At 37.8% G+C, this 17,018-nt stretch overlaps 1 protein-coding gene across 1 annotated transcript; it reads left to right on the top strand.

Moving 5' to 3' along the window:
• The first annotated feature begins 12,565 nt into the window (after positions 1 to 12,565).
• LOC149165955 (uncharacterized) lies at positions 12,566 to 13,747 on the top strand. The gene has a single exon (XM_089430000.1). It carries the CDS (start codon positions 12,566 to 12,568, stop codon positions 13,745 to 13,747), a length of 1,182 nt encoding a protein of 393 aa, XP_089286126.1.
• The last annotated feature ends 3,271 nt before the right edge of the window (positions 13,748 to 17,018 follow it).

Below are 17,018 nucleotides of genomic sequence, written 5' to 3'. Positions count from 1 at the left end.
TCAAAAAATTCTCTAAGAGTTCACAATGCTAAGATTCACTAGGACTTTACAAAGTTTTATTATTTAGTGAAAGACTCGCCAAGATCTTACCAAATTTTATAATTGAATAAAATATTCGCCATGCGTGGTGAGAGATTCGCCAAAAAATTATATACACATATTATATTATTGATAAAATCGCCTTCCATTTTTCCTATATACCATGGAGATTCGCCCATTTATTATACATATAAATTTAGGGGGGTTTCTTAAAAAATTCCCTGATAGTTTCTATTGATTCATGGGAATATCTAGTAGATTTTCTTGTCATAAACCCAAAGAGTATATTAGACGGGCACCCTCTGATTCTAGGCCGACCTTCACTTGCGACAGCTAATGCTTATATTGGCTTTCGAGAAGGAAGCATGACTATTGCAAAGGGGGATGTTGTAAAGAATCTTGTGTTATATCTTCCTACCAAGCCAAGTCTTCCCATTGTAAAAATATGTAAACAACCACCAGCATACCTGGAGGAAAGCATCCATTCACCACTCAGAGTAGCAGAGGCACTCGAATTTAAAGATCAAACTAAAGACAATGTTATTAACAATTTTATGAATTAGCCTGCTAATGTGAGCAATGTGAAATGTCAAATGTTGAAAGAAATATTCGATAATGAAGCCATGGAGGATCCTATGAAGGATACTGACGATCAGCATATTCATAGGATTGTTATTCCTAACAGAAAACTGGTAGAGATCAAACCTGAAAAAATTCTAAATATTAATGATGGTCTAGATAACGATCAATAACAAAAGCTCATACAGGTCTTATAGAAATACAAAGGGGCTTTTTCATGGGATCATCCTCATATGAAGTGAATAGACACACAAATATGTACACACCACATCTATGCTGAGAAGGATGTTTGACCCATCTAGTAGCCTCAATGGAGATTGAATTTGCGTCTCAAGGACGTTGTGAAAGAAGAGTTACAGAAGCTGTTGGATGTAAACTTTATTTATACTATCTCAAACACTAAATGGGTCTCTCCATTGGTGGTAGTACTTAAGAAAAATGCGAAATGGCGTATCTATGTAGACTATATGGAGCTAAACAAGGAAAAACAAAAATATCATCTCCCCCTCCCATTCATCAATCAGGTTCTTGATACTATGGTAGGGAAGAAATTCTTTTCCTTTTTAGATGGTTTCAAGGGCTACAATCAGATTCATATCACCCCTGAAGACCAGGACAAAACAACTTTCACCTATCCATGGGGTACATTCGCATAGAGAGTATTACCATTTGGCTTGTGTAATCCCCCAGCTACATTCCGGAGAGTTATACTCAGCATCTTTGTTGATTTAATAAATGAATGACTTGAGGTGTATATGGATGATTTCACTCCATATGGGGAAGAATTTGACAAAGCATTGCAAACATTAGAAAAAGTCCTAGAATGATGCATTTCTACCAGGTTATGTTTAAGCAATGTCAAGTACCACATGATGATGACTGAGGGTGTAATCTTGGGACTCTGCATCTCTACAGCATGAATACAGGTAGAACTAACAAAAAATAGAGTAATTATTCTACTGCCTATTCCTTCCATTCAGATAGAGGTACGTAGCTTCCTATGATATGCAAGCTATTATCATAGGTTTATTAAAAACTTTTCACAAATTGTTGTGCCTCTATATGATTTGATTGGAAATGTTGATTTCAGTTGGTCTAACAAATGCGACACAACTTTTACAGGTTTAAAGAAACTAGTCTCAATAGTACCAGTATTACGTGGGCTTAAATGGGAGTTTCCTTTTCACATATAAATGGATGCATCAAATGTAGCTATAGGCATTGTCCTTGGGACAGAAGAGGACACGAAACCTTATGCTATATATTATATTAGTAAAACTCTCACTTATGCAGAACTAAATTCTATAGTGACAGAAAAGGAATTTTAGTTGTTATTTATGCAATAAAAAAAATTTAAACACTATATAACTGGCTACCCAGTCTTTTTGTACACTGATCACTCTATCATTTGGTATTTAGTTAATAAACCTATCACAAATGGTTGAGTAACATGATGGCTATTTCTTTTGCAGGAGTTCGATATTACTATAAAGGATTGTCTAGGGAAGGAAAACCCGGTTGTTGACCTTCTATCACAAATTCCGAAGGTGAATGATCCACTGGCAGTAGACAACCAATTTCTGAATGAACATCTATTTGTCATGGCAGTCAAAATGCCATGGTACGCAGATGTGCTGAATTATCTGGAAGTTGGGAAGCTACCCAGGCATTTGACAACAAGAGAGAGGAAGCTAATCATTGAGTGCAGTGCCTGATTCTCTTGGATAGATAGATATCATTTTCATACATGAGCTGACATGTGTATACGTAGATGCATCTGCGAGGATGAAATTCATGATATATTGAAATCTTGCCATGACAATCCCTATGGGGGGAATTTTGCAGATTAAAGGATAGAGTATAAGGTATTACAAATGGGTTATTATTGGCCCACTACTTTTAAGGACAATAAGAAATATGCCTAGGCTTGCGATAACTGTCAAAGGATGGGCAGGCCTAGCCAATATGATGAAATGCCTCTACAACCTCAGTTAGTCATAGAACCCTTTGAAAGGTGGGCTTTAGACTTCATTGGCCCATTCCATCCACCATCCAATCAGAAGGCCTACATATTTATTTCCACATATTATGTGACAAAATGGGTGGAAACAGTATATTTACCAAGAACCACAGAGGAAGTTGTGATTAACTTCCTTTCTGGGTTGTTTGTGCGATATGGGTTACCACATGAAGTGATCATAGATGGGGGAGGGAAATTCTTAGGACATAAGATTACTGCCACTCTTAGGAATCATCATATTACACATAAGATCACTTCCCTAGATCACCCATAGGCGAACGGGTAGGTCGAAAGAACCAATAAGGTCATTGAAGCAATTCTGACCAAGACAGTCTCAACACATCAACGAGACTGGGGTTCTAGACTACGAGAGGTCTTGTGGGCCTATCACATTACTTGGACGAATACTACTGGATACTATCCATGCCATCTCATGTTCGGAAAAGAACCTATTTTTCCAATCGAATTCGAAATAAAGACTCTAAGGACAACCCAAGAAGTAGGGATGGATCTAACAGAAGACCAGACCAAGCGACTCCACCAGATTAATGAACTAGATGAGTCTCGACTGCTTTCTTTGCAAGAAACTGTAATTATTTAACAACAAAGGGAAAAATGCCATGCCAACCTTATCAAGAAGAAAACATTTCAAAAAGGGGATTGGGCACTTCTTTACGATTCTAGATTCCACTCTTTCCCGGGAAATTTGCAAACAAGATGGATTGGCCCTTATGAGATTCAATAAGTGCATAAGAATGGTATCCTTACCTTGGTTACCATTGACGAACCATTCTTCTAAGTTGAATGGGCAACAAGTACACCTCTACCATAAACCGCTCACCAAGGAGTCTTTTTGCGAGTACGTATGCGAGGGCCCCTCCATTCAAATTTTAGCTACGGGAAGTGATGACCCAACAACCTTTCTTTCAAAAAATTGAGATCTTGTTAGAAGTTGTAAATAATTTATATACTCTTTTCGATTGATTTCAATTAAGAGTAGACATTACCATGTAAATTTGAGAATTTTTATTGCTTGATAAGTGTTGTCCAAATGATTGAACAATTGTCATTCAATTGATTGAACAACAGATTTTTTGTTTCTTTGATTTTTTTGTTCAAACGATTGAACGATTGTCATTCAATTGATTGAAAAATACATTTTTTATTTCTTTTATTTTCCTGTTAAAATGATTGAACGATTGCCATTCAATCGATTGAACAACATATTTTTTGTTTCTTTGATTTTTCCTTTCAAACGATTGAACGATTGTCATTCAATTGATTGAACAATACATTTTTGTTTTTTTTGGTATTTTCGATCAAACGTTTGAATGATTTTTGTTCAATCGAATGAACAACACTTATATTTGCAATTTTTGAGGTTCAATCCATTGAAAAACCCTTCTTTTTGTCTTTTTAATAGAATAGATTGTGAGTTTTTCTTAATGAGCATGATGACATCTTTTCTTTCTTTCTCCTTTGTATTGTGAATAAACACCAAGTGAATGTATCTGTGCTTGATGTATGAAAAAATAGTAATAACAATATTATTATGACTCATGTCACTGCTTGATGGTTATCTTTGTTCCAACGTTGATACGGTGTATCTTTATAATGACTAACTAAATATCTCTTCTCTAGACACATTATAAAATGATTCATTATTTTCAAACCATGCTAGCTTATGTTTTTACACTATCAATTGGATAAATCTTATTAATATGATGATATGGGGATAAGAGTATAAAATTTCATTGGCACGTTTTTACTTCTTAAACCATCCCTCCCTCTTTAGGAGTGAATGTGCCTCCCTCTCTTTAATAAATAAAAATTCCAAACAAAATAGACATAATGAGATGAGAAAAAGAATTAAATATTATCTTAAAAATGATAGGGGGTCTCATCGTGAGCCAACCTACAATGATCATCAGGATCTAACAAGTGACATTCCAATTTGGCTAACATACCAAGGTAATGACCTTCTTGATGCTTAAAACTCTCAGAAGGCTAGGGGGTCTCATCATGAGCCAACTTGATCACTTTGTTATATCCTGGTGAATGGAACTATGGTTATCTGGTCACCATGCTAGCATAGTGGTCTCTTTATGACAAGGGAAAGAAGAACCATCTACATTCTAAAAGGAGGACTCTGGCTCACTTATATGGTTAAAAAGCAACCCTGTTGAGGCTATGAACGCTTGCTGGCAGCAACGCCTCTAATTATGGTATTGAGGTATCATCTTACATTGCCAAATGTTCTCTAAGCTCTTATCACTTATGAATTTGTCTCTAAAGGGAATTTGCCATTTGAACAACATTCTTACAAGGAGATCTACATGGTAAACTTATATCATATATTCACTATATTCTAAATTGTCCAATCATTTTACGTCCATCATTAATATATACTACTGATTATGTCTTTGCCATTAATACCAATTCCAATGAAAATCTTTTTACATAATATATTAAAATCTTTGTTTTAATTTCTTTTTGGTCGTTTCCCACCCAATGATGTATCTTGCTTTAATTGATTTATTTATTAACACGTTGTTTTTAGAATTGATTGCTAAAATTTACGTATGTTAATGCTTTCACTTTATTTTCACATGCTGAAAGGACATGAATGCCCTTTTCTAGTCAGAAGGGGGATGGCCTACGTATGCATGGCATGTGTGACAGTTAAGAGCAATTTTGTGATAATCAATTGAATTAACTTCCAAGGAAGCACTTATTAGCAGACTACAAAATGAATTACTAAAGGTGCAATAGGAATTAGCCGAGTGCAAGCAGGAGGTAGTGCCCCTGAAGGTACATCAAGAATTAAAGAAACAATTTATGGCACTAACCATAACTGAGGATGAAACCTTTGCTCTTTTCAAGGTTGAATAGAAAAAGGTTGAGAAAGCCCAAGAGAAATTACAGAAGGCTCAAGAGCAGTTGGAAACTATATTCTCTCTCTATTTAGACACCCTGTCATATAGAGCCCCTACTACGAATTATGCCCTCTACCTCCTAGAAAGGTTCCTACTACTAAAAATCAAAGCTGCCAAGGCTAGTAAGCCGATGGAAATCAAAACCACCCTGGATTTTTTCAAATGTTGTAGAGAATAGAGTGAACATGTACAATGCCTTCTTTGTGAGCTGTATATGCACAATTTTTTTCTGAAAGATGACAGGGACAGTGACCCTTGACCTTTTATAGGGAATGTGCAACTCTAGGAATTTCTCTGTTTCACCACTGATCAACTCAAGTGGCCAAGTCCCACAATACCTTTAGGAGGCATGAAGAAGGAATTGACCTATGGGTGAGAGGAGAACCAACCAAACCTGTACAGATCTTGATTAAACACAAGAAACTCATGAAACAAGTCGGTGTTATAGGCCAACTGGGGCCATTCCATACATATATTATACAAGCTAGAAAGGAGTATTTCCAAGAGATTAAGGAGGAAGCCTTGTCTGTAGCTAGACAAAGGTGGGAAGCCTCAATCATTACAATTAAAAATTGAGAACCATTTGGATATCAGAACTTTAAAGCTGCCTCCTCTCGTTTCTATAAATACAGTAATATGATTTTGACTATGGGACCTGAATGGATAGGATGTTTGTATAGGACACCAATCATATGGTATCCTCTAGATAAGTATCGTTGTGATTATACCTTGAAGGATCAGGATGTTACCTAGGCGTTCATTATATTGAAGAAGAAAAATAGCTTCAGATATTATAAGGAGTAGGTATATTCTGCCTACTCCCTAACTCAGCTACACATCAACTATTTAATTGCATGAGGACATGCAACGAGGTAAGATGGGGAGTATGTTGGGTGAAGAAAAAGGTATGTTTTCTCCTCAGTAATTGCTTTATTTCATATTTATCTTTACACCACCTCTATTTATGACCAGAAATAAAGGAAATTACAATTAAAGTTGCATGAAAGAACTTGGTAACAATTTTGATAAATCTGGCACTATAAATTGACCTTTTACTATCCTTGTGTGCAGAAGACGTAGATTGGTTAATTGACGTTCAGTTGACAGAGTAGCACCAAGCCGTAAAAGTGAAAGACACCGTGTGACATAGGAAAGGTAGCAAGAGATCAGGCAGACCAATACTATTGCATGACAAAATCAGATTATGTATTTCGAAATCCTCAAGATCTCCTCATCTTGAGGATTCGCTTTCATCTAGTTTTCTCTCTTACTATTATATAAGGCTAAAAGGCAAACGAAGTTTTGTCAAACTTATGTAATGTATAATCATTCCTTTTGAGACATATTTGATTGTTATTTCAGTGATGATGTAATCTGGTTACTCATATTAATGAAAGACTGTGTTTGATCTTCACTTATATTCTGAGTGTTCTTTAGCGAAGGCTTATGGTGACTTTGGGCCCGTTCAAGAGAAGTTCTAATGCTTCTTTGTGTTATAATATTTCTATTTGAATGTTTATTGATTGTTAATATTTAGTTAATATTATTTTTCTTATTTAGGATTGACAATTCCCATTTCTATTGCTATTCATCTAAATTTATATCTAGCCGGGTGACGTATCTGAATAATGCTTTGATTCGATTGGTTACATTCATTTCAGAATAGATTGTTGTTCCTTTTGAATTACAATACCGTAGATCTTAAAGGTAGTATTTAATGATCTGCTGATAGAATCAATTGTTGTTTGAAAGTCATTTATCGTATTTTCTTGATAGTCGTTCAATTAAGAATTGTCGTTTAATCAAGATTGTTGTTCAATTGAGAATTGTCATTCAATCGAGATTGTTCTTCAATTAGGATTTTTTGTTCAATTCTGATTTGCGATAGATTAACATTTTTTTTTAATTGTTATAGTTCTCTTTCTTAATCAAAGGAGTTAGCATTAATTCCATTTGAAGTTTTCCAAGCATGATTCCTTGTATTCGTATTCAGATTCATTTAGTTTGGAATAAGTAGACAAGATTCCAGAGTGTGTTAAGAGTTATTTCAAAGTTATTTTTCCGTCGGTTATTTCTTTAACAGTGGTGTGACTTAGGTTGAAAAGATAGTTATGAGTGATTGCAACAATTTACCTTTAGCTAACCTCTAAATTCACTACATAGATTGTGTTGACACTCTTGAGATAAAAAGACGTACCTCAGGTAGAAAATTAATGTAGGAATTAAGATTGCTTAAAAAAGAGACATCTTAGTGAGCCAACACTTAGTAGATTCAACTCCTTCTTATTTCAAATATTTAGAGCATATCATTGATATTGTTACTCCTATAATGACTGTAATTAGTTTACATTTTATAATAGCACCCTTTTCCTTTGTATGAACATGGATTGGTGTTATATTTGACTTCAATGGCTCTCTAGTTTTGTATGTTATATTTGCTTTTAATTAGCAAGGCTATGTAGACTCATATATGATCCTGCGAATGATCATTTTTGCATATATGTTTTTCCATATAATATGTTTAATAGAACTTGACCACAATTAATGTATTAAATTTCAGTTTTAAGTTGTACTTATAATCTCCCTTATATATATATATATATATATATCTATATATATATATATATATATATATATATATATATATATATATATATATATATATATATATATATATATATATATAAATTGGGAAGTTGTCTCACCATGAGGTGATTCTTGTTTATCAATTTATAGATCCAACAAAAAGGATTCAACCGATTGTTTCTCTAAACCCTGAATTAGTTATTTTTCCAAAGGTAGCTTTATGATTTTAGGCATTTAAATGGACTAGAGTTAACTCTTTGTATCTCACCCTATGTGAAATTTATTTATCTTTTGTGAGCATAACTGAAAATATTTTTCTATTCAATTCGTAAGGTGATACACTGTCTTTGTTATGTTATTTTCATACGATTCTCATCCAGTCAAAATTGACATGGACTATGTTACTTATTATCTGAAGGGATTGCTATACAGATTTCTCACCATTTCCTCAAAGGTGGAATACTTTAGATTAATAACTATCTATATTTTTATCATACTTGTATAAATTCTTTATTGAATATTTCTTGATTCCTTTCGATTATAGTCAAGAACTATAATATTTAATTGATAGCTTTACTTTACCTTCCTTTATTAATGTCAAGGAATCAACCAATTTGGTACAAGGAAAAATATTTCAAGCTTAATAATTTCCAAGGAATAAGTGATCGAGTCGAATCTAAATAAGTCAGACTGACTATTCACGATAAATATTATAAATTAATTTACATATTTAGGTTATAATTAATCTATTTTTACAAAGTTTCTCTTTCTATCATTTACCTTTTTATCTATACTTACATTCAAAAGATGTCTTAGATATAAATTAAAAGGAACATAAATCCTATACCTCCTTTTATTTTAAAGTTATGGGGTACTTCAACAAATAACATGATCATAATAAGTATTGAGTATCCTTATGGTGTGTTTACTATGATAACCATAACAAACTTCTTTTTATTATTTTACTTCCATTCCCTCCTTTACCAATAAAACTTGTTCTATTATTAAGAAATCTTGCATGCATGCATATAGGTCTATAATAAAGAATAACATTTAAAATAACACACATCCCTACATGAGATTCTCATTCAATCAATAATTTTATATCTTCATGGAATCAATTATTTATTTTCAATATCACTGAGATAAGATATACCATCATAGTTATGTTCCCTACTCTTACACACATATACACTTACTTAATAACCAGAGAGGAATAGGACTTAACAAAGTATATAGCTCTTCACACAAACCCTTAACATGTTGAATACAATTAAAAGTAGACATAATTTTCTTCTATCGATACATACATACAATAGTTAAATAACAATTGAAATTGTGAACATTGAAAGTGGTTCCGGAATTCTTAGCTAACTATTCTTCTTGGGGAATATTTAGGAAATGAGCACGTTCCACTTATTGAAATTAATGGAGAATATTGTATTATTCGAGAGAGTTTGTTTATTTGTTGTATGAGTGTCCCTAGATTAATATTAGTTCCTATTTTCTAGGAGTTAGTTCTAATCTCCCTAAATTGATGTAACTTATATATTTCTAATTTTATGAGTAATTGAATAGAGCATTCTTTGCTTTAGGTAGTTTCCAGGTGCAGGTTTATTTAAAACAACCTGAAAGGTTTATCAAACAGGGGTAGGAACATTTAGTCTACAAATTAAAGAAAGAATTATATGGCTTAAAACAATCACCCAGGTCATGGTATGAAAAAAATGATTCATTTTTCTTATAGCATAGTTATGAGAGGAGTTAAAATGACCGAAATTTGTATACTTTATTTGATTAAGGTTTATCAAATAGGGGTAGGAACATTTAGTTTGCAAATTAAAGAAAGAACTATATGGCTTAAAACAAGCACCCAGGTCATGGTATGAAAAAATTGATTCATTTTTCTTGTAGCATAATTATAAGAGGAGTAAAAACGATTGAAATTTGTATACTTTGTCTGATTAAAAGGGGAAATTGTTTTTATTTCTTTGTATGTAGATGATCTAGTTATTACAGGAAATGTTGATGTGTGGATTAAATAAATCAAAGTGTAGATGTCGCAAGTTTTTGAAATGAAAGACCTCAGTGAATTACACTATTGCTTGGGTCTGGAAGTTTGGAGGGACTCTGTGCAGAATTTTCTCACTCAAGGGAAGTATCTTAGATGGTTATTGAAAAAGTTCAGAATGGAGCAGTGCAAAGCTACCTTAGTGCCTTTATAGCAGAATCTTAAACCTCAAATTAAGGATGATTCCAAAGAGGTGGATGCCACATTGTATAGATAGCTAGTTGGGAGTCTGATTTATTTAACTACTACTAGACTGGACCTAGCATTCTCAATCAGTGTGTTAAGTCAATTCATGTGAAAACCTCTTCAGAACCACTAGGTAGCAGCAAAAGGTGCATTGATATACCTTCACGGAACCATTGATTTTGGTATTAAGTACACGGATATTTCTGATGTTAATTTGACAGGTTTTTAAAATTCAGACTGGGTAGGGAACCCAGATGATAGAAGATCCATAATAAGTTATTATTTCAAGATTGGGTTTGGGGTAATTGCTTGGAGCAACAAGAAATAAAGTATTGCTTCCTTATCTTGTATAGAAGCGGAGTATCGGGCAATGTGCACAACCACATGTGATTATGCCAAACAGTTGATTGATAAAGAGAGATCCACAGATGCCGCCTGCAAAACTTCTGCAAACCCTACTCCCTGATCGCTTCAGACGGATCAAGCTGCGCCGCCACACTACTGTTGAAAGCCTTCAATGGCAAAGCAGCTTGGAGGGGTGGGCTCTGCCCCCCCCTCCTCTGAACTCCCCTATCTCTGACATGAATCAGAACAAAATTCCTATGCCCCCTTCTGGCACTGTCCAAGATTCTGAGCAGGAAGGACAAGGAATGAATGGAAAAGAGATACCCATAGCTCAGCCTGAAGCAATGGACACAGAAAAAGAAGTGCACCAAAAAGCCTCTTCGTCACAGCCAAAGGCGACCTCGGCAACCTGTATTTCGAAGGCCGTAGAACGCATCAAGGTTGATCTGCCAAGTCATCGTATAAATGGTGAAATCCAGTATATGCAAGATCACGCGTTAATAGGAAAGTTTCTTGGCTTTTGGCCTACCGAAAAGGCCTTGCAGGGATGGATAGCATCAAAATGGAAACCCGAAGGACAGGTTACTTTGCAACTGGGACCGAAAGGCTTTTTCACAGCCATCTTGCTTTGTGTGGAGGACAAAACTAGAATATTTGAAGGCGGCCCATACTTCTTTAACTCCTCAGGACTGTATCTCACGGAGTGGAAACCGAGATTCAACCCTGATAAAGAAGACTTCAGCTGGGCACCCGTATGGATACGAATGTATTCCCTCCCAGTGGAATACTGGAGGGAAGAAACGCTGGCAGACATTGGCAACAAACTTGGGACCTTCATCAAAGTTGCGGAGGAAACAAAGTCCCGCAAATACACCTCGTACGCCAGGATCTGCGTACAGATGCACTTGTCCAAGGCTTTAGCTGACTCGGTAAGCCTCTATCACGATGACTTTGAATGGATACAATCATTAGATTATGAGCATATCCCCTTTCGATGCCGTAAATGCCATGAGCATGGCCACCTCTTCTGAGACTGCCCTCTTAACTTGCAGTCCAAAGCCTCCTCCTCAGAAAACTCCAAAGGTTCGGAAGGCTTCACCAAGGTCCCTAACCGTCGTAGGCATGCAAAGAAAAGCCAGACAGTCCCTGATAATACCGCTAAACCGGATTCCCAGAACAGATTTACTCTGCTTGCTACCCCGGACCTGCATAGATCTGATCCCCTGGAAAATAATTCAATGCCTTCATCTTCCCTCAACCCTTCCGCCCCCATGCAGACTTCAGATCCAGACTCCTCTCGCCCCCCGCCTCATCAAATGAAAGACATCACTAAAGTGGTTTCGGATATCAATCCCCTACCCCGGGCAAGGGAAAATCCGTTCTCGATCCTAAGCAGTAGGCTTCAACCATGGATATAGATGCAGCTATAGCTCTAAGTCTACAGGTAGATGCAGATGAAGAAGATTAGAGCTCCCCTATCATCATGGATGAAGATCTGGAAAATACTATGCTCGAGGGTCTAGACATCTTCAAACTTGAAACAACCTGCAAACAAAAAGAATTCAACACCATTCCCCCTTGGCAAATAGACAGGCTTGAAGGAGTCTTGGCCAAAGTGCATCACAATAAAAGTCTGGGTATACAAGGAGGAAGCCCTTGGGACAGAAAAAAAACTCTCAAAGAAAACAAGAAAAGGGGACGCAAGACAGATCTACAGAGGACCATACTAGTGGGAGAATTACTTATGGAATCGGGGCGATTCCCTAAATTGACAAAGTATTATAAACCCAAACCTCAGTCTCCATGAAGCTCATGTCTTGGAACGTGAGAGGACTCAATAGCCCCTCAAAACACCGGATGATCAAAAACCTGATTCAACAAGAAAAACCATCCATAGTTTTTCTTCAAGAAACCAAAAGCAGCAACACAGCTATTGAAAAAGTTCGAAACAAGATCTGGGCAGGTAGCAGCGCAATCTCAGTTGATGCCTCAGGGGCCTCTGGTGGACTTGCCATACTATGGAATCCGCAGATTCTAACACTGAATGACTTCCATGCAACACATCACCTCATTCAAGCGTCCTTCCACCTCATTGGCACTAACATCCACGGGCATCTCTCAAATGTATACTTTCTGCAAAATATTCATCAAAAACTAGATCTGCTGGAAACAATCTCTATACTACACGAGAACAGGCAGTACCCCCTCTGGATCGGAGGAGGAGACTACAATATCATAAAGTCGATGGAAGAAAAAGCAGGAGGCAGAACCAGGCTAGAGAGTGACAACAATGGTCTTAGAGAATTCATTCAAAATAATCAACTCATGGACATTCCAACCTCAAATGGAATTTTCACTTGGACGAATAAACGTAGGGGCATTCATCATATATCCTCCAGGCTCGATAGGTTCCTTTTATCGGACAACGCAATACATCTGGGTGGGGACTTTAACGCGTCAATCATACCACAAGGAGGATCTGATCATTGGCCCATCATGCTACAATGGTCTGGGCCCGGTACACGCTGCAATCGACCCTTCCGATTCGAGGCCTTTTGGCTTACAGATCCAAAATTCAAGACAGTGGTAGAAGAAGCATGGAAGTCCTTTATCCCGCAAGAGGGGGCCAAAATGTATCAATTCCAACAAAGGTTGAAAAACATAAAACAAGTCCTCAAGAACTGGAATCGCACACAATTTGGCAACATTCAGGAGAATCGCCAGAGGCTGGAAAAGCAAATGGAAGCACTTCAACAAACTCTCATTCGAGAAGGAAGAACAGAGGAACAGACACAACAAGAGCAGATCCTTTGGAATCAAATAGAAGAACGCAGGAGGCAAGAGGAAATTCTCTGGCATCAAAAATCCAGAATCAACTGGTTGAAAGATGGGGAAAAGAACACCAAATTTTTCCATAAAACAGCCATCCAACGGTGTATGCACAACAACATCACCTTCATAAACAATCAACAGGGGGAAGAATAGAAGCACATGAATATATGGAGAAGGAATTCACAGGCTACTTTCAGGATATTCTCAGGGAGCCCTCAGGTAACAGAGATGAGGCAATCAGAACAATAACGCAACACATCCCTCGAATAATAACAAAGGACCACAACAATAAGCTGCTTCAACACATATCTCTTAAGGAAGTTGAAGAAGCTATGAACCAACTCAAGGATGGCAAGGCTCCCAGGCCGGATGGTTTCACATCCAATTTCTTCCACGAATTCTGGGAGCTAATCAAAGCTGAAGCTTGGGAACTTGTCGAGGAATCATGAATTATGCATTGGATACTCCCAGCCCTCAATACGACCTTCATAGCATTGGTTCCAAAAAGTAAAGAAGCAAGTAAGCCTGAAAACTACAGACCTATAGCGCTATGCAATGTCATCTACAAGCTTATCACCAAGGTCATAGCAAATAGGCTTAAACCTCTCCTTCCACTACTCATTTCTCAAGAACAAACGGGATATGTCGAAGGCCGGCAGATCATGGACGGTATTATTCTATCAAATGAGGTGATTCACTCATTAAAGCTTCTAAAAAAACCAGGTATGCTTCTAAATCGGGATCTATCTAAAGCCTTTGACAAGCTCAGTTGGAATTATATTCAAAAAATGCTATTGGCTTTTGGTTTCAGTTCTACTTGCACCAGATGGATTATGAACCTTATCTCCTCTCCCAGCTTCTCAGTCCTGTTGAATGGCTTGCCCTCCAAACCCTTTCGCCCCTCTCGGGGCATTAGAGAGGGGGATCCTCTCTCACCTTTTCTCTTTGTTCTAATGGCGGAAGGTCTCGGTAGACTTCTTAAAGCAACTGTTTCCTCCCAAACTCTTAAAGGCATCTCTATTCATGGTCTTCCTTCTCAATCACATCAACAGTTTGTTGATGACACCATGTTATTTGGTCATCCTTCCTCACAAGAAGCATCCGTTTTTAAATCCCTGCTTTCCATCTTCTCTGACGCATCTGGCACTTCCATCAACGCCTCGAAATCTCAGCTCTTCTTCTTCAACACCCCCCCCCCTCTTCTCAAAGGAACATTGCTAGAATTTTGGGTTATACCATTTCCAAGCTACTTTCTACTTACCTAGGAGCTCCCCTCGCAGACTCTGCAGTCAAGCATGCCTCATGGAAGACTCTTCTAGGTAAATTAGGATTAAAGCTATCTTCTTGGACTTTCCGGGCTCTTAACATGGCCGGTATACTGGTCTTAATCAAATCGGTTCTACAGGCCATGGCTTTGTATCTCTTTTCCATTATGGCAGCTCCAAAATGGGTCCTCAAGGCCATTCGCAACCTTCAACGCAACTTCCTCTGGGGTTCCTCTGGCTTGAACAGAAAATGGGCTCTTGTCAACTAGAAAGACGTCTGCAAAATCAAATCAGAGGGAGGTTTAGGCCTGCGAGATCCACTTCAAAGCAATAATACGATGGGAGCACGAATGTGGTGGAATTGGATCACCAAGCCACACTCACCATGGGCCAGATTATGGCAAGCAAAATATGTCCCAGGTAGTCAATGGAAAGATATCATCAGAATCAGTCCCTCAATCTTTGGATCACCCATTTGGAACACTGCAAAGCTCCATAGCAAGTTCATTCAAGAACACAGTTTCTAGGAGATTCATTCACGTACAACAACAAGGTTTTGGGAAGACTCATGGCAACAACTCCCAAAGCTGGCAACTTTATTTCAAAAGCCTCTATGGAAAATGCAGATGCAGCAGGAAAACCTTACTCACGTGCATCAATTCTGGCAACAATCCTCAAATCATGACTTCCGAATCTGGAAGCAGGCCAGCCTTTGGCAAATGGATTGGCAGGGAGAATCGCACTCTGACATAGATCAAGAACTCACCTACAGAAGAATCTGATACTCCAACCAGTAGGACCGACTAAGATGGGGTCATACGCCCAAAGGAACATTCACCACAAAAGAAGCTCATCAGCTGAGGTATTCAGAGATCCAGGCAAACAGGGACCGAATCTGGGAAAAAGTCTGGCAGCCAGGACTATGGCCCAAAGTTTCAACATTCTTATGGCTTCTCAGCAAATGGCGCATACTCACTTGGGACAACCTGATAAAACGCGGTTTCATTGGGCCATCAAGATGCCCAAATTGTAACCTCCACTCTGAGACCATCAGTCATCTAATGGAAACCTGTCAGCTAGCCACGCAACTTTGGAAGAAAGTTGAAGATTGCAACATGAGATCGGAGGCAAGGATGGAAGATGTAACAGAAAATATAAGGCAATGGACCAAGAACCCTTTTAACAGCCAGCTTCTCAACTCTCTGTGGAGTCTTTTACCAGGCTTTCTTTACTGGACTCTCTGGAAGGAAAGAAACTATAGAATCTTCAATAATACCTTCAGGTCCATAGATGCTCTGTGGCCCATCCTCAAAAATAATTTACAAGAAACTCTGGCTATCAGAATATGGTCCACCACAGATCTGCCAGACTCACCAAGGGAATGTGACATTCTGAAAGCATGGAATCTGGATCTCTCCGTTCTAGCAAAGGTCAGTATTCGTCCTACAACGAGCCCCACCTCTTCAGCAAGCTGGCTCCCTCCGGCAAACAACTCCTAGAAGCTAAAATTTGATGGAGCTGCTAAAGAAAATCCTGGACCCACGAGCTTTGGAGGAATTTTTAGAAGCCATACTGGAGCAATACTGCATATATTCTATGGATTGATTGGTAAAGATACTAACAACGCAGCAGAAATGGAAGGACTCTGGGCAGGCATATGCATAGCAGAACAAGAACATTTCTACCCTCTAGAGGTTGAAGGAGACTCTCTCATTCTTATAGTTGCTGCACAAAGAATACAGGCAGGTACTCCAGCTGTTAAGGTCGCTTCAAGCTGGAGATTGCTGAGCCGACTGGAATCTCTGGAGGAAAAACTAAAAAATCCTCCAAGCATCACCTTCCAGCACGTAAGAAGGACAGCCAACCAAGTAGCAGACAGGATGGCTAACCAGGGAGCATCTCAGTTAATTCCATATTTCTCAGGTTCACTTGACATGGTAGATGATGATAAACTCAATCAGGACTGCATTTCTTTGGTGCAGAAAGACCTCTCCCTCCCGGATGCGGGTGTCTAATGCGAGTGGAGGACAGATGGGGTGTCACATGGGCATGTGTCAGCCCATTAGTGACATGCAGTACCCCGCAGCTGATATAGTAGGCTCGAATGCAGTAGAACTTATGCCGGCATTAATGCTGGTCATGTTGTCCATTCTGCACTG

Source organism: Pinus tabuliformis, chromosome 5_1 (assembly GCF_031772625.1).
Source record: "Pinus tabuliformis cultivar Carrire ecotype Pingquan chromosome 5_1, CPIR1, whole genome shotgun sequence".
NCBI lineage: Eukaryota > Viridiplantae > Streptophyta > Pinopsida > Pinales > Pinaceae > Pinus > Pinus tabuliformis.
Note: the sequence above shows the minus strand (reverse complement) of the source record. Positions and strands in the feature narration are given on the sequence as shown.